The sequence below is a fragment of the Bubalus kerabau genome, chromosome 14 (genome assembly GCF_029407905.1).
Source record: "Bubalus kerabau isolate K-KA32 ecotype Philippines breed swamp buffalo chromosome 14, PCC_UOA_SB_1v2, whole genome shotgun sequence".
NCBI lineage: Eukaryota > Metazoa > Chordata > Mammalia > Artiodactyla > Bovidae > Bubalus > Bubalus kerabau.
The window spans coordinates 11,283,430-11,305,122 of record NC_073637.1 but is presented as its reverse complement, the minus strand read 5'-3'; the positions used below and the strand labels follow the sequence as shown (position 1 = coordinate 11,305,122).

At 37.6% G+C, this 21,693-nt stretch overlaps 1 protein-coding gene across 3 annotated transcripts in view; it reads left to right on the top strand.

The window, feature by feature from the left end:
* The window catches only part of EFR3A (EFR3 homolog A), an 87,650-nt gene extending 66,246 nt beyond the window's left edge, over positions 1–21,404 (top strand). For all 3 annotated transcript variants that reach the window (XM_055545748.1, XM_055545746.1, XM_055545747.1), the window contains 5 exons: positions 4,483–4,574; positions 9,453–9,501; positions 13,490–13,593; positions 14,110–14,159; positions 18,631–21,404. In XM_055545748.1, coding sequence (XP_055401723.1) covers positions 4,483–4,574; positions 9,453–9,501; positions 13,490–13,593; positions 14,110–14,159; positions 18,631–18,736 — 401 coding nt within the window. In that variant the 3' untranslated portion in view covers positions 18,737–21,404. The remainder of the gene's footprint in view (positions 1–4,482; positions 4,575–9,452; positions 9,502–13,489; positions 13,594–14,109; positions 14,160–18,630) is intronic.
* The last annotated feature ends 289 nt before the right edge of the window (positions 21,405–21,693 follow it).

The following is a 21,693-nucleotide window of genomic DNA, read 5'->3' as shown; positions in this document are numbered from 1 at the left end:
TTTATTCTAGATGCATAGGAAAGAAGTTAATACATTATACAGTTTGTCTAACAAGACAGTTAACTAGACGATTGCAGTATGCCTTAACGGCTATCATCAGAAAGGTTTGGGGTCCTCAGGCAGCACCTGGGAGAGTCTTCTGTCCAGGTTTTGTGAAACAGGGGTGTTTTCCAGAAGGAAAAAACCCCTAAGCTGAGCCTGAAGCAAGTGTTAGGCAAGTGAACTGTTTGATGCCAACGTAGCAGCATGTGTGGAAGAATGGAGGCAAGCAAGAAGATGAGTTTTCAAGGAATTACTGTAAAGTTAGTCTACTTTGGAGTGACTTGGAAGAGTAGGATTGGGAATTGTAAAACCGGGTTAAATAGTTTGTTCTGAAAGCAATGGGGAGTCATTAAATGATTTTAAACACGGAATGGCTTGATAAGAATTGCATAGAACCTAAAAAACCAGTTTCACTATAAATAAATACGCATTAGCTCTAGATGGAATTTTGTGTTTTTCTATAGAACCAAAAAAGTCTTATCTGTATAAGTAGTATCAGTGTTAAAATGAAATTTTGTATAGATAAGTTACTTCTGAAATTACATTTTGCCGGTTAGCTTTTTAATTGAATCGGAGCAGCATTGTAGCCCTAATTACATTCTATGATTTATTAACATACAGTTAAGTAAATTCTTCTACCTTTTTTTATACAACCATAGACAATTATATTGAGTAATTTAATGTAGTTCTGTATTATACTTGTGTTCAGACTGTTGTGTCTACTTGTGTTTCTCTGTTCTTTAGCCGTCTGAATGCAGTTCCATACATTATACTCAGACACTCCAGGTGGCAGCAGAATATCGCTGAAGGAAGTTAGGCCTCACTGTCTCCAAGTATTGCTCTAAAACCCAGGTTGCAGTTAAAAACAGAAAGAAGTAACAGTGATTACCATACCAAACAGCAGATTATAGGAAGTGGAGAGGGAGGTGGGATGGGAAAACGGAAGGGGCATAGAAAGTAGCGTCTGAGATTGCCCCAGGCCAGCCTGAGGAAGAGAAGCAAGGGTCTACCCCGGGAGTGCACACACGAGGCACTGAGACGCCGAGAGGCAGTTCTCGAGCCGGCGGGACAGGGCCGTCCACATTGGCTGCACTGGTGTTGCGTCTCAGCCGCGCTTGAAGGACAGGTCAGGAGCAGACGTGGACGGCCCATGGACACGGGCGTTATCTTCTGTAAGCTGTGTTGTGGAGAGCTTACTCATGTGTAGATGTGCACAATACTTAGTTGTGACTGGGCTTTTTCTATCACCTTCAAGCAGGTTGCTCTATTGATGAAAAGAAAGAACTTTCTGAGAATAGAGTCTTAGAGTTTCCCATTGAGTTTCGTTTTCTTCCTTTGAAAAATTCCTTGTCTTTCTCAAATCTCTGCCCATACGTCCCTCCCATTCTAACTCATTTTTGCCTCTCAGTGATCCCTCTCCTGCCTCTGTACTTCTCCTTTCCTTTTTTTTTTTATCTTAAGCTTCAATTTCTCTCTTCTCTGCAACCCATTAGGTTTCATATATTAACCTAGAAATTCTTGTATGGGTTTTTTTGGAGAAGCAGACTATTATTTATTCCTCATTTTGAGTTCTAGTAAAGCCTTGTAAGTTGAAAAGCAAGTCAGCAGTGATGACCATACTGTTTTGTAGCAGTTCCATTTATGTTGATTTTATGTTTGGTGATTTATATTAGCACATATGATCATGAGGAAAATTTAGAAAAAGTACAGTGTCTCGGTTACCTCAGTAATAGTCATATGCAGGAGATAAGATACTTTCAACCTGAAAACTGTAGTGAAGCAATATGTAGTAATTTGTCACAGATGGGTGTGTATTCATTCTGTACCTCCAGCCTTTATATAGCAGAACCATAGTAACTGCTAGATGATAGATGCAAAACACAGTCTGCCACTGAATTCTTGTACAGTTGGGGAGACAAGACATTGATTTACGTGTTGGTAGTTCAAGGCCCAGTCAGTGACTTATGGGTGATAATGATTGAATAGTGATAAGGAAAGATCAATCGTAACCGATAGGAAATTTCTATAGCTAGAAGAAAGCCAAGTAAAAACAATTAAGTAATATTTAAGATTTAAAGGATGTGATGTAGTGTGTAAGTAGAGCTTGAAAGATAAGAGTCTTTATGGTGGGCAGGACATAAGAAAGGGCAGGTAACAGGTGTTTCCAGTAGGAGTTCCTGTTTGTAGAAAAGCATGTGAGGCAGGCGCTCAGAGACTGGAGAATAGGCGCATTTGCCTTAATATATCAGGGAACAGCCGATGTTCCCTGTTTGTAGGCTCTGACTGGAGAATGCAGATTGCCTTTTTACTTCCTCAGGCAATGGGTAGAATTGCTTGGAGGAGTGATGTGGTTAGTGTTTAAGAAACTTAAAATAAGATGGTGGCATACAGGGAACATTCTCGAAAGGTCTGTTATCAGGATGGGATGGGTCAGTGGTTCTCAACTGTGAGTGATTTTTCCCACTCTAGGAACCATTTGTCAACCCTAGAAACATTCTCAGTTATCGCCAGTGGGGCAGGCCTACTGGTATCTAGCAGGTAGAAATTAGAGATGCTGCTGAATGTTCTGCAATACACAGAATAGCTCCCATGGCAAGAATTACCTGGTGCAAAACGCCAGTAGTGCCAAGGTGAAGAACCCTGGCTAAGCTGTGCTGTGAGAATAAACAGACACACGTTCTTAGTGATTTAAAACTGTAAAGACTTACTCATTGCTCCAATTAACCGTGCATAACCTCATATTGTCCTTGTTCTGGAGTCCAAGCTGATGGAATAGCCACAGTCTAAAACGTTGCTCACTCTTCATTGGCCAGAACTAGTTACAGAGTCCCTCCTAACCACAGAGAGGCCAGGAACTGCAATCCTTCTATGTCCCAGAAAGAGAGTAAATTGCCATATTTGATTAACAGCACTAATTTACTGCCATGGAAGGCTGCCTTGGAGTAGAGGAGTAGTCAGTAAGAAAGAAACCAATGGTTTTCTTAGGCCATGCCACACAGCTTTTGGGATCTTAGTTCCCCAACCAGGGAGCAAGCCCACACCCAGAGCACAGAGTCTTAACCACTGGACCACCAGGAAAGTCCCAAGAAACCAATTTCTTTATGTTTGCCCTCTTTTAGTTCATTCTTGACCCCTTGAGAAGAATAAAATGACAGTAGAGTTGACACTTGAACAACACTGGTTTGAATGGCATAGTTCCACTTAAATCCAGATATTTTTCAATAAATATGTACCATGGTATTAATGTAGTCTCCAGTTGGTTGAATCTGCAGATGCAGAACCATGGATCTGGAGGGCCAATTAAAGTTGTAATGCAGACCTTTGACTGCAGAAGAGTCTGCCCCAAACTCCTAGGTTGTTCATGAGGTGAAGTTGCTCAGTCGTGTCTGACTCTTGGCAACCCCATGGACTGTAGCCTACCAGACTCCTCCGTCCATAGCATTTTCTAGGTAGGAATACTGGAGTGGGTTGCCATTTCCTTTGGTCCACTGCAAATACAAAATGAAATTAGAAAGATAGAGTGTTGCCAGATTATGGTGTGACTGACTGTGCTGTTAGGCTAATTTTAGGCCTGAGCTCCCTGTTATTGGGGAACCTTACAGGTGTGTCTGAATACTGGTCTCCTTAGCTCTTTAGGTAGCTGGGTCTGGTCTTGGGCAGTCAGCTTACAGTGCAGGCAGCCTTTTCCATTAAGCTCCCTGTGCCTTATATATACTATAATTTTGTGTATGCTTCGATGTGCAAAATCTTGGGAAGCTCAGCATTAGTCAGTAGGCTGGATTTGTTTTAAAATTACAAGTTAGTCTGAAAAAAGATTCATTTTAGAAGCAGCTCTACCGGCAGTATAAGAGAGAGTGCTGTATTGGACCACTTCGGAAGCCATCCTCAAATCTACATAAGAGAAGATAAAAAATTCTGAAGGATAGCTCTCTTGAAAAATAAATATGACAGTGTGGAGATAAAGAAGGTTTTCGTAAAGACGTTAAAATTGAGTTTAGAACATTTTTTTTATTAATTTATTTTTTTATTGAAGGATAATTGCTTTACAGAATTTTGTTGTTTTCTGTCAAACCTCAACATGATAGAACATGCTGAATAGAATTGATTAATACAAAGTCGGAAATTTGCATTGGAAATGGAACTGGGGGTATGGAGGGCCAACTTTGAAGTTCTGTACTGATTTTTGGCTCCTCAGGTGTCAGCGCCCCTACCTCCATGTCATTCAGGGGTCAACTGTATGAAACCGAGTCCACCTATCAATTTTATTTTTTAAATCTGTTAAAGTCTGAGAGCACACTGCTTTGTATATTTAGTAAAAGCAAAAAAAGACAAACTCGCTTAATTTCCTGAAATTTTTTGAAATCTGAAATAACTTGAATTTATACGTGATACACCATTTCTAACTAGCAAATAATGAGGGAATTTTTTTTTTAACTATAGATGAAGATCGACTTTCTAGAAGGAAGAGTATTGTGGACACCGTATCCATTCAGGTGGATATTTTACCCAACAGCATTCCTTCTGATGATGTGGTAAGTTGCTGAAAGTTTATGACCAAGTACTATCTTGAGATAGACATCAGTCAATTTGAAAGAGCTTTTTGCCCCTCTGCACTTTTAGAAGCAAATACAACTCTAAATTATTCCTAAATAAATAAAATTGTTAGTAGATGTTAAATTGATTTAGCCTTGAACTTGTAATTTACAATTTATTTTACTGAATTCATTTCAGATACTTACAAAGATACATAAATTTAATATTAAGTGTTATGGTATCACTGCTTTTCACATTGTAGTAAAAGAAACCATAGAACTAAGCTTTTTTAATAAGTAAGAGCTTATATAAGGCCTGTTATTAAATAAATAGGCCCTCTAATCCTATTTATTTTAAAAGATTTATGAAACATAAGTTGTGAGAATAAATGGGATTATACACTCTCAAGTGAAGCCAAATACCTACTACTTTTAGAAAGTTTCAAAATTTCACCTATGAGAGAATTTTTTAAATCATTTTGGAAAGTAAATATAACATATAATATAGGTTAAGCTGTATCAGTGACCTGTGTACTCTTGAAGGAGTTATTTGAAATATCATAGATTAATGTTCTCCTCCTGTTTCAATAGAGCACAAGAGTGTACCCTCCTGAGTTATAGGAAGAGAAAGCAGCCAGTATTCTCTAGGACTTATCCACACAAATCAGCAGAGAATTTTTTGATAGTCAAGTAAAAGTGCCGGTGTGCCAGCATGTCAAGTCAGCCTCCTCCTTGGGGTTTATCCATTGTTTGCTTCCTAGGTACTTCATTATTTCTCTTGGTACAGTATAAATGATTAAAAGAATATCCATATAAGAAAAGGGGAAGGAAATTGTCTGAATTTATGCTTTCTCAGCCTCCTCTATCCCTCCTGCTTCCAAACCCTGTCAGTTAATTTGTGTGCAGGAATTAAAAGTATTTGGTGGCCAGGGTACAGCCAATTAGTTTATATCTTTCAAGGTTTTTAACTCCCTCTTACGTAGAATAATCAGTTTCATAAAGAAATTGCCTTCAGAGCATTGGAGTAGTTTGAATAAGCTGTTAGTGTTCATTTTGGAACTTGGGGCCTTAAGGTTGATTTAAAGTTTTCTTACCAATTTAAGACTCAAGAAAAATCATCTTCCCTAAATTTCACCTCTTCAGAGCTATTTTAATTTTTACACTCATTATTAGCAAGGAGGATGCCTTGCTAACTCTATCTTTAATGATTATGAACTTGCTGATAATACCTTTGGAGGGAAGAAATTCATCCAAAGCCTTAGTTTATATGTGTCAAGAGTGCAGTCTGTTTTATTGACTGGAATTTTTCCCTTTGCCTTTTGTTGACCATTTTTATTTCTCCTAAAAATACATATATAGCACTTCAAACTGTTGCAGAGAGTCAGTTTATTTTAATAAAATGAACTGAAATGACATTTGCATGAAGACTTAGTATAGGAGGAAGATTCTTGAGCATGAATTTTACATTAAAAGTTCACTAATACATTTGTTAAATTATTAAAGATCCTTTTGTTTTATCTTTGCTATAACTGTAAATCCTAAGTCAAATACACCTCACCCTGAGTATTTGAAAAATTAAGTACAGTTTTTAGTTGAGTGCATTGGAGTTTCAAACTCATTTACCATTGTGGTACCTAATTTTGTGTATTAGGAATGGTTGTTCAGATACCAGAAGACAGAATGACGGTACCTTCTAGGCTAAAACCAGGTAGTTTCATTGTGTGGACAGGAGAGATTTTCATCAGTTAGGTATTCACCAGTTAATGGTATAACAAAATATCAAACTGAGAATGTGTATATTTGTTAACAGTGAATCAAATTAAAAACTGCTCATTTGAAAAATCATTATTTCATCAAAATTATGTGAAATTATATATACATAATCCCATATAGTCCTCAGATATATGGCACCCCACTCCAGTACTCCTGCCTGGAAAATCCCATGGACGGAGGAGCCTGGTAGGCTGCAGTCCATGGAGTCGCTGAGGGTTGGACACAACTGAGTGACTTCACTTTCACTTTAGAGCTTGTAACTTTTTTTTTTAATGTTGGTTAGATGGAGATCATAGCAAAACTTTCGTTTTCCCCTAGATACAGCTCAGCTTTTTACTAATCTATTAAAATACCTGGTCCATTTGTAGTATGTCAGTTCTAACATTTGCAATTCAAGTTTTAGCCCACTGTGAATCCTTAGTGAACTTCTCCTAAAAATTGCCCTGTATATGTATAAAGATACCAAATTAAATTATTCAGGAAGATAAATGACTAAAATAGAATAGAGATATATCTGCTTCCTGAAATTAAACAATCAGCTTGACTAATAGCATAAAGCACCACAGGCATGACTCTCTGATCTCTGGTGCTTACTGAGCCCCATCAGCATGACTGATATGCATAATGAATATAACTAAAACCTGAAATCGTGACTTAGTTCTTCTCTCAAAAAGATAATAGTCAGTGCTTAATTATTTGGGGGAATGGATGGGAAGTTATACGTGTTAAATTTGGAGTACAAATTAAATTTTTTATACAAAATTAAGTCACTGGTCGGCTGAGAAGGATTGTCACTTTTTCTAGGACAAATCGCAGAGATCTTTTTATACATACATATATACTCCTGCCTTTTCCCCAAGTACAACTGAAGGAACCTATATGTGTGCTAACAAAACAAGAAGGCACTCATCAGTGAAAGTGACATGACAGTCTGGTTGGAAAAAGGTGAATAGCAGATTTTACACAGGCTCAAGGGCATTGTACAGTGTAAGCGAGAGTTACGGGTCATACGTAAGGCCAAAGTCATAGAGTAAAGGAATGTTGAAACCCCTCCAAAAGCCTACCTTTGCACCATTTCCCAATAACTGCAACACAACCATTGTTTTCTATAGACTTGGAACAGACTGTGGTTTGCTTAAACACCAAATGAAGTAGGTGGCTTGTATTTAGCAGCTGCTACTGCTAAGTCGCTTCAGTCATGTCCGACTCTGTCCCCATAGACGGCAGCCCACCAGGCTCCCCCGTCCCTGGGATTCTCCAGGCAAGAACACTGGAGTGGGTTGCCATTTCCTTCTCCAGTGCATGAAAGTGAAAAGTGAAAGTGAAGTCGCTCAGTCGTGTCCGACTCCTGGCGACCCCATGGACTGCAGCCTACCAGGCTCCTCCGTCCATGGGATTTTCCAGGCAGGAGTACTGGAGTGGGGTGCCATTGCCTTCTCCATACTTTGTATGAAAAATATGAATCATTAAACATTAGTAGAAAGAAATTCCTCTTTTTTTAAAAAAAAAGAAAATTCACAAAAGGCAGGAGTGGGAGACAGGATTGAAGCCAAGTTATAGAACATTTCATCCCCAGGCCGAGGGCTTCATGTGTGCTCCGGTAGGAAATGGCAACACTTTGAAAGTTGGGCAGTGTCATTGTCAGAGCTGGGCTTTCGTAAAAAGAATCTCAAAAGTGTGACTAAGCTACATTGGAAAGAAGAGACTGGCTGTAGAGAGGCCAAATAGAGACCCCTGTGGTAGTTTGCACTGAGGGTGAAGCGGGTCTGGCGTAGCCAGGCTGGAGATGGGGGAGAGGACCAGCAAGGCCCACAAAGGAACTCGGAGGAAGGAGGCAAAAACAGGAGGGAGACTGAGTGACTTGAGAGGTTTCCATGCTGAGGAACGCATCATCATTCTCTGAGGAAAACAAACAGAAGAGTTATTAGATAAAGTCCTTTAGCTTTTCACCCACCCAGAATTGAACACGGAATAGGTAAAAGTTCTGTGTAACAAGGATCCTGGCCTTCTGGCTTCTCCTGTGTTCTTTCTTCTGTGCTCTAATCATTTATCAAAAGTCTAAAAGTCTTAACCAGTTGTAAGAACAACTTTGAAGTGCTAGATTGCTTCTAGGTACAAATAATTGACCAGCCAGAGCCTAATCTTGTATATCTGCTCCAAATATCTAGAACAAAGCAACTGAAGATTTCCGAGTTTAATCTGACTTCAACTAGAAATATGAACCTTCAGTAGAAAAACTGAGGTAGTGAAACTCTTGCTGCTTGATATCCAACTAAAGCCTTTGTATTACAGAGAGGCTAAGGTGCAAAGCATGAAGTCCTTTGCTTTCATTAGTCTTTCTGCCTTAGACTTAGCAAAAGGAAGCTCATGAGCTAAAATTAGGGATGACCAGAGTCCAAGGCAAGTATTCATATATCATTTCTTAACTTTTATTGAGATACTATAGTAAGTGGATATATTATTCCTCCTGAAAATGTGTTAGTGCCACAAAAAGTGGCACTAACTGACTTTATATAGTATTCCTGACTTTGTTTATATAGCACAAACATGTCTCAAAACAGGAGAGATTCGAAAACTTCAAGTTAAAGGGTGTTTTCTGGATAATCAGACTTGGTTGACCTTAAAAGATCCAGAATATGATTATTTTAAGGTGTTGGTTAACTGTACTCATTGAACACTTCCCAAAGTAGTGATTCTTGCTTTTAAACTATTCAGAGTTTCTGATTATTTCATTTTTGATTTGTAAACATATGTGGTACCAAAATTAGAGTATAGAATACTTAGTTCTCATTTATTACACAGCTGAAGCTGCATTTATACATAATCTCTACCTTGACTATTAGTTGGGTTGCCTTAAAGGGTGCTAGTTCCGCCAGCCCAGCATCACTCTGTAACCTTGTTTGGGGAACCACTGTGCTAGGCTATTGTTAAAACCAATGAAAACGTGATGATTATTTGATACTGTGGAGTATAATCATGAATCCAGCCAACACAAAGAAGAGAAAATATTTGTAAAAGGTCTTAGATGACTTGTAACTAGGTGAGGGTGTCATTTATATTGACCTTTCTTAACCCTCTATTTTACTTACAATCATTTTTCTCTAGGTTAGTAACACGGAAGAAATCACCTTTGAAGCACTGAAGAAAGCAATTGGTAAGATTTTTGCTTGTTAACTTCCCTAGTATTTTACTAGCTTCTCTCTATCTCAGTACTTGTTTAGATGCCGGAATTAACAGAGGCAACATGGCAAATGTATACACTGTTGATTTCTCTATAGATACAGTATCCGTTTATTAGCTTGCACTCTTCGGGTCTTTGTGGCTGTGCTGTCTTGTCCTGGATGAGTGTCCTCCTCTGTCCAGACTGCATTTCCTGGAGCTGAGACAGCATCACTGTGTATCTGAGTGTCGCCCTTACATGGTGGAAGCATGCGGGCTGCAATAATTTGTGAGAGGCAGTCAGTATATTTCCTTTTATTGGAGGTGGGCAGATGAAAATTCTGAAAATTATGTAGAGTCATTTTTAGTGGGCAAACAGCAGCATAATTAGAGGTGTGTTTCTAATGGGGTAGCAGAAAGGAGCTGGCAGAAATTGTCAGTAGGCATTATCACATTAATTCTTGCTATTTCATCAGTGAGAACACTGAAGCAGAGAAATTAACAAATTTCCTGAGAGCACATAGCTAGTAAATACCAGAGCCAAATCTCATACCCATGTCTGACTGACTCTAATCTTTCCACTTATCTTTGCATAAAATAATACTCTTGATTTTTCTCCTTTGGCCTTTCTGGAAATAAATTTTACCTCATATAATTTGCCTCTTTTTAAATTTTTTTGAATGATTCCTTCAATTAAGTATTAATATAAATTCCTGGTGGCTAATGATGCTCTGAATTTATTTCTAATTGGTAAAGCAATGGAGCGTGGAAATTGACTCACTATAGAGAGTGGAAATTGGCTCTTGATTTTAAGAAATATTAGAATAAGAGCATCATTATCAAGGGACATGAAACACTCTGGTGCCCATCATACATGAAATAAAATCTGACCTTTTTCAGCTTAATCTTTTAGAGGATTTTTTTTCTTACTGTAATATGACATCAGATTTGTCAAAATAAAATTGAATTTCAGTTCAGTTCAGTCACTCAGTCGTATCCAACTCTTTGCAACCCCATGAATCGCAGCACTCCCGGCCTCCCTGTCCATCACCAACTCCCGGAGTTCACTCAGACTCACATCCATCAAGTCAGTGATGCCATCCAGCCATCTCATCCTCTGTCATCCCCTTCTCCTCCTGCCCCCAATCCCTCCCAGCATCAGAGTCTTTTCCATTGAGTCAACTCTTTGCATGAGGTGGCCAAAGTACTGGAGTTTCAGTTTTAGCATCATTCCTTCCAAAGAAATCCCAGGGCTGATCTCCTTTAGAATGGATTGGTTGGATCTCCTTGCAGTCCAAGGGACTCTCAAGAGTCTTCTCCAACACCACAGTTCAAAGGCATCAATTCTTTGGCACTCAGCCTTCTTCACAGTCCAACTCTCACATCCATACATGACCACTGGAAAAACCATAACCTTGACTAGATGGACCTTTGTTGGCAAAGTAATGTCTCTGCTTTTGAATATGCTATCTAGGTTGGTCATAACTTTCCTTCCAAGGAGTAAGCGTCTTTTAATTTCATGGCTGCAGTCACCATCTGCAGTGATTTTGGAGCCCCAAAAAATAAAGTCTGACACTATTTCCACTGTTTCCCCATCTATTTGCCATGAAGAGATGGGACCAGATGCCATGATCTTCATTTTCTGAATGTTGAGCTTTAAGCCAGCTTTTTCACTCTCCACTTTCATTTTCATCAAGAGGCTTTTGAGTTCCTCTTCACTTTCTGCCATAAGGGTGGTGTCATCTGCATATCTGAGGTTATTGATATTTCTCCCAGCAATCTTGATTCCAGCTTGTGCTTCCTCCAGCCCAGCGTTTCTCATGATGTACTCTGCATATAAGTTAAATAAGCAGGGTGACAATATACAGCCTTGAGGTATTCCTTTTCCTATTTGGAACCAGTCTGTTGTCCCATGTCCAATTCTAACTGTTGCTTCCTGACTTGCATATAGGTTTCTCAAGAGGCAGGTCAGGTGGTCTTGTATTCCCATCTCTTTCAGAATTTTCCAGTTTATTGTGATCCACACAGTCAAAGGCTTTGAATTTACTAAGCAATTTTTAAACACCTATTATATATAAGATACTTTGAGACATTTAAACGTTGATAAGGCATGTTGAGGAATTTACACTTTGACAGTGTTGTCAGAGTATCTTTGGTCCCCTGGAGTCCCAGGGGAAACTCTTTCAAGAGATCCTCAAGTCCAGAAGTATTTTCTGCATAACACTAGGACATAGTTTGCTTCTCTACTGCATGTACTAACAGGAATGAAGGCAGTGGCCTCAAACTCTTCTGGTGGTCATCACATTCTTTGATGCCACATACTCCCAGTTATTTGGAGGATCTGCAGAAATCAGTGGAGCAGTATTCCCGATGACCATTGCACGATGTTACAGAATCATGCATGAGTAGAACTCTATTCAAAGTGTAAAACAGACCAATAGATGTTAATATAACCAATTGTAAAAAGTTCATTAATAAAGTTTCAGATTCCATATTGCAACTAACTTTACCACTTGTCATATTTTATTGTAGAAGAAATAGCTACAATTCTGTGAAAAGGCTATTGAATTACTCTTTCCCAACATATCAGTACATGCTTGTGTGAGTTTAGTTTTTCTTTATTTTCAACCAAAATAACATATTGCAACTCATTGAATGTTTGCAGATAGAATCCAGCTGCCTTCTATTAAGTCAGACATTAAAGGGATTTGCAAAAATATAAAACAGTGCCATTCTCTTCACTAAATTTTCACTTTAGAAAATATGGTTATTTTTTCATTAAACAAATGTTTATGTTAATGTACAGTGGTTTGAGTTTTTGATGAATTTAATGAATATTTTTAAAGTCTCATTTTTATATTACAATACAGAAATTATGAAGTGATATAACACATAAAGGAGTCTTGAAACCAGAAAGTTTGAGAACTGCTGGACAGATTTGCCGCCTGCAGGCCAAATTTGGGTGGAAGCGTTATTTTCAGAAATTGAATTTGAATAAAGACCTGAGATAGATGTTCAGCTTGCCCAAGTCTGTTTTTCTTACCTCTTTTACTGACCTAATTTAAAACATTTTTGTCTCCTGCCTGGCCTCTGGCACATTTAAGCTTGTGACCCTGGGCCAGTGAATGCTAGAGATGTGATTGTAATTCTGTATTACATTCATTCAGAAGAAGTACATAAAGTCTACAACTTTGTTAGTCTGACACAATTTCAGAGGGAAGAAAAAAAGACCTATTTCCTTTCTACATGCTACTTCCCCTTTTTTAAACTAGCTAATTTTGTACCTGAAGAGCAGCTTTGTTTTAAGAACCTTGAACAGAGTGTGTTTTGCCTTATGAAATTGTTGACTCACTGGGTTGTTAAAGTAGACCATCAATAACTAAACCATTAATTAGCCTTCTTTCAAATTGTTAAGCAAATAGACACAGTTAGTATATCAGTAGTATCAATTATTTTTATATTATTGTTTTATAATCTTTGACCAGACCACACATCATTTTAAGGTAAAAACAATCCCTTTTCAAATTATGGAAGATAAATGGAAAAGACTAAACCAATATGGTTCCACTTGACCATATCTAGATTTCAGTCATGCCATTCATTATCAGATTTAGCAAACTTTTCATTTAGTACCTCATATGTGCAAGGGCGTGATTATAAATAAAATAATCATTCTTCAGGAAGGGCCTTGAGGTTGCTTGACTTGTAGGAAGTTGTGCTTCTGCTTATTTTGGTAAGAGGGACAAAGATAGTCTATGAAAAGGGTTTTGTGCAGTATAATTTTGAAGTTTTTTGTGTGCGCTTTTTGGCCTCAACTAAGACATTTCAGGGATGTTACACGTTTTGCTTTTTTCCCTAAACAAGTAGTCCTGTAAATTACCCTTACTTTTTATGCATAGATCATTTGCTCTTAGGGTCATTGGCAACGTTCTATGAAATTCTGTATTCCTTTTAATGGGTTTTTTTTTTTAACATTTATATAGATACCAGTGGAATGGAAGAACAGGAAAAGGAAAAGAGGCGTCTAGTGATAGAGAAATTCCAGAAAGCACCTTTTGAAGAAATAGCAGCACAGTGTGAATCCAAAGTAAGTGAGCACATAGTGGAGGCGGTGGGGTGGAGTTTGATTTTTGTCGGAGCTTTTCGTGGTAACTGATGGGTAGATTCTAAGCTTTAGGCAGGTCAATAGAATCCACAAGGGAGTAGATGGGATAGAGACCGAAAACTGAAGATGTAGCTATGAAGCCTTAAATAATGTCTTTGTGCAGTATGAGCTGATTGAAATAGCAGATCCCAAATTAAATGTTAATGATTTTTGTTGCTTTGAAATTTTTTTTGCAGTGGTTTTCAGTGATTTTGCTGTAGGTTTTTTGTTCTGTGTGTATATCAATTTGTTTTTACTAGTGAGACTAGGAAAGGAATGAAGAGAAACTTTACATTAAATTTCAGTGTATGAGACAGATAAAATCAAAACAGTAAACATTCTGTACCGTCAGCGTAACAGTTACAGTTATGCTTTGCCCTTTAAATCACTTGTGTTCTTACATATGGATATTGTGAAAGTAATAGATCCATTGTTAACATTGTTTTTTCTCCTTTGTAGGCAAATTTGCTTCATGATAGACTTGCTCAAATATTGGAACTCACCATACGGTAAGGGTTTTGGTACTACAAGATGAATAAAACAACAAATAAAAACTATTAGACCCCTATAAATTTCTAGCTTTTAAGTAATTCTGCTTTTCATTTAGAGTAAACCCAAGATCATATAGATATCTTTGTCTTAGTAGTTTTTCTGTTTACTGGATAGTCTGATACCGTTTCTTAAAGTTTTTCTAGCTTTCCTTTTTAGATGACTTAATTCCTTTAAAATGGTTCTATAAAGACAGGCTTCCCTGATGGTTCAGTCAGTCAAGACTCTGCCTGCAATGCAGGAGACCTCAGTTCAATCCCTAGGTCGGAAAGATCCCCTGGAGAAGGAAATGGCAACCCACTCCAGTATTCTTGCCTGGAAAATCACATGGACAGAGGAGCTTGGCAGGCTACAGTCCATGGGTCACAAAGAGTTGAACACGACTTAGCAATTAACCACCTTATGGACATTTGAGTAATTGGAAGACTCTTATTCTAGTGATAAGTTTAACAAGGTAGTTGCTCAGATTTAATCATTTTGACCTACAGAAACTACTATTTTGTATAGTTCTACCTCATCATTCTTCTAGGGCCATAACAATTCTGCCTCTGCAGATGGCCCACTTGAATTATCAAACATAAATTGAATTTTCCTAGGTTATGTCTATTTGAGTCCTGTTATTAGTTATAGTTGGCCCTCCATATCCACGGGTTCTGCATGTTCAAATTCAGCCAATAGTGGTCAGAAATATTTAGGGGGAAAAAAAATCCCAGAAAGTTCCAAAAAACCAAAGCTTGAATTTGCTGCATGCTGACAACTGCTTCCGTAACATTTACATTGTATTAGATGTTATAAATAATCTAGATATGATGTAAACTATAAAGGAAGATATGTTGTATAGGTCCCATGCCAGTACTGCTCCATTTTATATAAGGGACTTGAGCACCCAAGGATTTTGCTATCTGTGGGTGATCCTGAAACCAAACCCCTGTGTACACCATTGAGCAATTGTATTTTATGCTCTGCAAACATAAACCATCTCCAACATTGGTTATTCTGTGTCTGTTGTTAAGTAATGAAGCACAATCAGAGAGGGAGGGAAAAACTCCAGGTACCATCTGAAGAATGAATTTGTGCATATTCTTAGGTTGACTCCAGTGTGGAGACTGCTCTGTGTACAAGGTGGCACAGTAAATGAGCCATGGATAGAAGCTATGCTTCTGAGATTTTTTTTTCCTACCTCTTTTATATTTTCAGCTCGATGGAATCAGTTTTGCATCAAACCTTGTATCCTATAAATAGAATAAACAGGTAGATGCTCAGTTGACTTGCTTTTTTCCCCCAGCCTTTTTACTGCCTTCCTGTGCAAGGTACCTTTTCATCAGTGTAACATCTCATTCCAGGCATTAACCACCATGCCACCCCCTACTAAGCTGCGAATCACTCATTTATAAAAGTTCAGAACAGAGAATCAGACTAAACTGCAGTATGCTGTATTCCTTAGATTCAGTGAAAATTGCTAGGTGTGGGCACTTATACACAGCCTGTAAGTTTAGTGCTTTTCTGTGTATAGGAAGGTGCAAGGATCTGGGCTCATTGAAATTGTTGCTGAATATACACCTTGGCTGTGGGGCTGGTGTCTAATGAATAGAATGCTTCCCATTTCTCCCCATCCTGAATCCCCCTTAGGGTGCACCATTGTGGGAACCGGCAGTGGCTGATGGCTTGACCTTGTAGGATGCGAATGGCAGGCAACATTCCCTGTGTACAGCATCTTTGTTGCCTGTTAGTTCTAATAGTAAATATCTACCTGCATTGTATCTATTGTTTTTGCTAATCCTCACCACAGTCCTGAAAAGTTAGGTAGATGCTGTGTTTTTTTATTTTCCAGGTAAAGACACTGAGGCTTAGAGAAGTAAAGTAACTTGCAGAAGTTTATCCAGCTAGTGAGTGGAAATAATCGAAATTCAAATTTATAACGCATGTTCTTGACAAGAAATATTGCTAGCAACCTCTATGTTACATTTAATCCCACTATCATAACTATGTGGGTGTAGTATTTTAGAATAAGTATTATGACTAACTCTTTTTCATTGGTACTGCAACTACTAATAATAATTTGCATTTATTAAACCTTATTGCTACTAGTTATTTATTGAAAACTTGTGGTATTCTATGCACTCTTCTGAGTGCATTCTTTTATTTAGTATTTACATCGCATTTTAAAAGTATGTAGTGATTATTTTTACTTTACAAATGTTGAAACAGATTCACGTAGATGCTTGGTAATTATCCAAGGTCACCTGGTTAGGAAGTAGTAGTTCTGGGTAGTTTACATGATACAAAGAAATGAAACAGACTTCCTAGTGTATCTTCAGGGTTTTCAGTTTCTATCTGATATATTTCCTCTTGTTAATTTTCCACATTGTAACTGCCAGATAGGCTTCCCTGGTGGCTCAGTGGTAAAGAATCCACCTGCTGATGCAGGAGACACGTAATCGATCCCTGGTTCGGGAAGATCCCCTGGAGAAGGAAATGACAACCCACTCCAGTATTCTTGCCTGGGAAATCCCAGAGGAGCCTGACGGGCTGCAGGCCATGGGCTCACAAAGAGTCAGACACGACTTAGCAACTAAACAACAGCAGTCAACTACCAGATAGAGAAACGAGTTTATATTCTTGAGAAAAGAAACAAAATAAGCAATATTATACCTCAGTTTCCATTGTTCCTTCATTCATTTTGACCTTAGTACAATAAGGAAAAAAAATTACAAGAAATGCAAAGGAGCAGGAAAATACAGTAAGAATAAGCAGCCCCACAGATCAGTTATTGGAATTAGTAGATAATGATCTTAAAAGAACACACACATATCAAAGAATTTAAAGGAAAAACATAATGTATATTTTAGGAGAGAACTGGAAACTCTGAAAAAGAACCAAATTGTAGTTCAAGAACTGGGTGATACAGTATCTGAAAAAAGAAAAAATGTCATTGGATGAACTTAATAGTATATTGAACATTATAGAAGAGTCTGCATATATTGCTCATAGGAGTATAAAATGGTACAAGTACTCTGCAAAACTTTTGAAGAAGTTTCAGTGTCCTATGAAGTTAAATATATACCTGCTTGATCCTATAATCCCATTTCTCAGTATTTACCCAGAGAAATTAAAATGTTAGAATGTTTTAGCAGCTTTTTTCATAGTTACGAGATATCCATGAGCAGGAGAATGGAGAGACAGTAGACAAATAGTGGTGCTCTTGATGCAGTGAAATATTACTCAGCAGTGAAAAGGAACACATTTAGGGGGTAAACTTAAAAACTGCATCAAGCAAAACAAATCAGACATAAGAGTGTATCTTGTATTGACCCTTTCTGTGGCTATATGGACCCTTCGTATGAAATTCAGGAATAAGGGACACCAATCTTCATTGACAGAGAATCAGAACACAGTCAGTGTTAGAGATGTGTGAGCACATGGAGTAAGGAGAAATTGATTGACGACACCAAGGAACTTTTTTGAATGATGAAAAGTGTCATCTTTATGATAGAAATAAGAATTAAGTAACTAATTGAGGAAAAGCATTTGTATCATATGACAAAAGATCAGTTTCCCAAATTGATAAGAGAAAAATATGTGAGTAGAAATACAGGCAGTAGACTCAAATAGGGAATTCATTTTAAAAGAAACACAAAATGAATACTAAGTATGTACCATTAGTAGTAACCCAAAATGTGAAAATAAAAATAAGAATGAATTCCCTTTTGCCTACCAGAGTGCCAAAGATGAGAACAAGAGAGAAAAATTATGCCCAGTATTTGTAGTGGTGAAAGAGGATGGTGCAGCCAGATGTTGAAAGAATGAATTGTGGGGATTCTGACAGTGTGTACCCATCTCAAAATTGTGAATCTACTTTGATCAAGAAACTCTATGTGTAAGACTATAAACCAAGAAGACAGGATAAAATTATGTATATGTAAGAATAGACCTGTCAGCATTATTTATAATAATGAAGAATGGAAATGAATGTACAGTCTTCCCATGAAGTCACTCAGTCTTGTCCGACTCTTAGCGACCCCATGGACTGTAGCCTACCAGGCTCCTCCGTCCATGGGGTTCTCCAGGCAAGAGTACTGGAGTGGGTTGCCATTGCCTTCTCCAAAATTAATCATAATATATCTATATATTGAAATACCATGCTGTAGTCATCAAAAAACAAAGCAAGCTTATATGAATGGATATGATGTAATCCCATTGTTAAAATTATATATACCGTATTCAGAGAATGTCTAGTTTAGAACTTAAAAACAGCTTAGTTCCACTGTGATCTCTACGCCATGCCACCTTGCATCTGGCCCGCAACTCCATCACGCTGACCCCTGTGACGGCAGACGTGACCCTGCTGTTGGCAGGTGGTGATGGGGATGCTGCGTGAAGTGAACAGCTTTTCCACACGCCTGCTGACAGTGCCTGGTTCTTCTCTTACAGTCCTCCTCCCAGCCCATCGGGAACACTGACCATTACTTCTGGGCACGCCCAATACCAGTCTGTCCCAGTCTACGAGATGAAGTTTCCAGATCTGTGTGTGTACTGAGTGGCTCATGAAGACCTCAGCAGAAAGCATAAAAACTAGGGCCAAGCTGACTTTTCAGGGTTTACTTTATGATGGAATTTATCTTTAACCAAATGCTTGGCATACCAGGTTAGAAATTTTGTAGCTGTATGATTTATAGAGTACTTCTGAAGATGGGTTTATGCCATGTTAATTTTTTATTTTTAGGTTCCTATTGGCTTTTAAAATTGAACATATATTGGTCTCACATTAATTCATTGTTAAATAGTATATTTAAAGCCTTTCACAAACATATAATTAAAAAGTTCAGCCTTCCAGAGTTGAAGATGTATGAAGTGTCTAGTGTATTTCTTAGACATCTACGCAACTGCTTAAAATTAGAACTGCTTTTGTTTTTCTTTGTCTGCAAAAGCAAAAACATACAAATATATTAATCGTGGGGCTGCAGAACTGTCCTGTGGCTTTTTGTCCCCATGTTTTGGATGTTGTGATCGGCATCCTTCTGGTCATACACTTCAACAATATGTGACTGTCATTCCTCAACTTGTCTATGGTCATGACATCTACTGAGTAATAGTCCTAGAACATGACCCCAAAATCCCCATATGTCTAAGTGTCTAGTTCTTGTAATACTGTGTTTTCTGCCAAAAGTTTGACCATTCTCCTTAGAGTCTTAGAACTTACCCTTGGAGTACCAAACTGTGCAATATTTTTTACATCATAAGATGTATTTAGTTTACAGACTATACTTTGAAATTATAGTAGTATTTTTGCTGTGGCTCCATTAATTAAATGAGCTATATATTTAGTATAGGAAAAAAAGACATTTAAAACAGCTACTAGTTCACCTGTGAAGAGTGTGTACATTTTAATTTCTCTTGAGAGCACATTAATTTACATTTTTATATGGTGCATTGTTTTAAATCCTCATAGTCAAAAAAATGCCCCAAATGGAGTTTTAGTTTGTAAGATTTGAACTGTAGCTTGTATGCATCTCTGTTTAGGATTCATGATATTACATTTGAAAACAGTGCCTATGGGTTTAGCCGTTAAGTGTGCTAAAAGATCGTCGGTTTAAGCTTGTGTTGATTTAATAAGCTACCAGGATTACATGTGCTGACAAACACATAGTGTTTTCTTAAAATTATGTACATTTTAGTGAATTCCATCACACGGCAAAAATGAGCAACTTTCTTTGCAGCTCTTATAAAGTTATTTTAGGACATTTTTATAAAATAGTCTGTTTATAATTCTACCTTTTCAGGGTTTTGATTCCTTTTTACATCAAACAGTATACATATCACAGATTATGACCCTAAAAACAATTGAGTTTTAGCTTTAGCATTTGTTTAAAAAATCGTAGTGAAGAATGACATGTTATTACTTTGTTTAGGATTATTTGGGCGCTTTCAGTAGAAACAAGATAGAACAAGTATACTCTAAATTTTTTTGAATATTTAAACCAAAGTACAGCATCTTGAAACATCTTGCAAAAGATTCTAGTCTTTGAAACCTGTCAAGCATCCATGGTGGTTTCTTCAGTGTAGAGAAACAAGACTTTGTTTTCCAAATAATAGTGCGGCCGCCGCTGGGCTTGAATGGCTCCATTGCAGCTGCCACTATAACTTGAGGGCTTGACCAGGCGAAAACGCTTCAGCATTTAATAGGCCAGTTTTTATGTTTTTCTTTATTTTTCCTTTTTTTCTTCTGTATTTTTAAAGAAAGCTATTAACTTTTGATTGTGCAAAAATCTAAGCAGGGGGACATACAAAAACAATCATCATCCACTTGGATGTCATTTTATAGATTAACACTGTGTGCTTTTGTATGAAAAATATATATAATTTAATAGTATAAGAAAAGGAGATATATATTCATTTGCACTCATGCAAAACAAACTTTGCTGGACACAATTTCACGTTTCTCTGTGATTTAAAAATGCATGTATAGCATGTGGAGGAAAACCATCTCAGTTGATGTTTATCACACTTTTCTTGTGGTCTGTTTGTAAACAGTTGATTTGGGTTTGGGGGGGGGATTTTCTTGTTGTAGTTGTTTTTAAATCACAGTAGACTTCTGTATATGCTAGATTACCGAACTGGTCTCATTAACAATTCGTAAGAAATGTGGATTCCTGTCCTTGGCTTGCTATCCCTTCCAGGAGATGACAGGAGATGGTGCAGGTCATAGGTATGCGTGCTATTTGAGTATAGCCGGTTTGGGTACTGAACGTTTAGGATGTATTGAAGTTCACTGTACTGCTATATTTTTGTAGATATTTAAAACTCAATAAAAACTGTTCATCGTTCTCTCTCTGCTGTATACTGTTGCTTATATCATTCATTTTTTTCCTTGACATTGAATAGTTAACATCTAAATGTTCCTTCTATACTTGTATTGTCTGCTTATATAGAGTCATTGGAATTAACCTGAATACACACACACACAATACACACACACACACTCTCTTCCTTAATACTTCTGAATACATTTTCTTTAAGAATCTTAATTCTGTACTTTACCAGCAGTTGACTTCCTCACAATATTTTTCTTCTGCCTGTCTGAAAAGGGGGGGACTAATTTGTTTTATTTGTGCCAATATATGTACTAAATGTAATGAATTGAGTTTTTTGTAATGTAAAAATTCACTGTAATTCATATGTAAGCAATAAAACAAAATCTAATAACTTCTGTATAATAGCCATTCTTATAATAGCAATCATATTTATTAAACTAATCCACTGTTTGGATTCTATTAAGAATGAAGTGCTTTAGTAAAAATCAAGTTGCCAGATGGAGTCATCCTCACGTATGTGGGACGAATCAGCTCCGTAGCTGCGGATGTGGTCAGATGTGGCTGAGATGAAGCTCTCAGCGTGTGCCCGGAGAGCACTGTTGCCGTGTCTGCATCAGTCTTCGTGTTTGTATTTCCAGCCCCACCCCTCTGCTGTCTAACCCCACAAAGCCTTCCTCTCAAA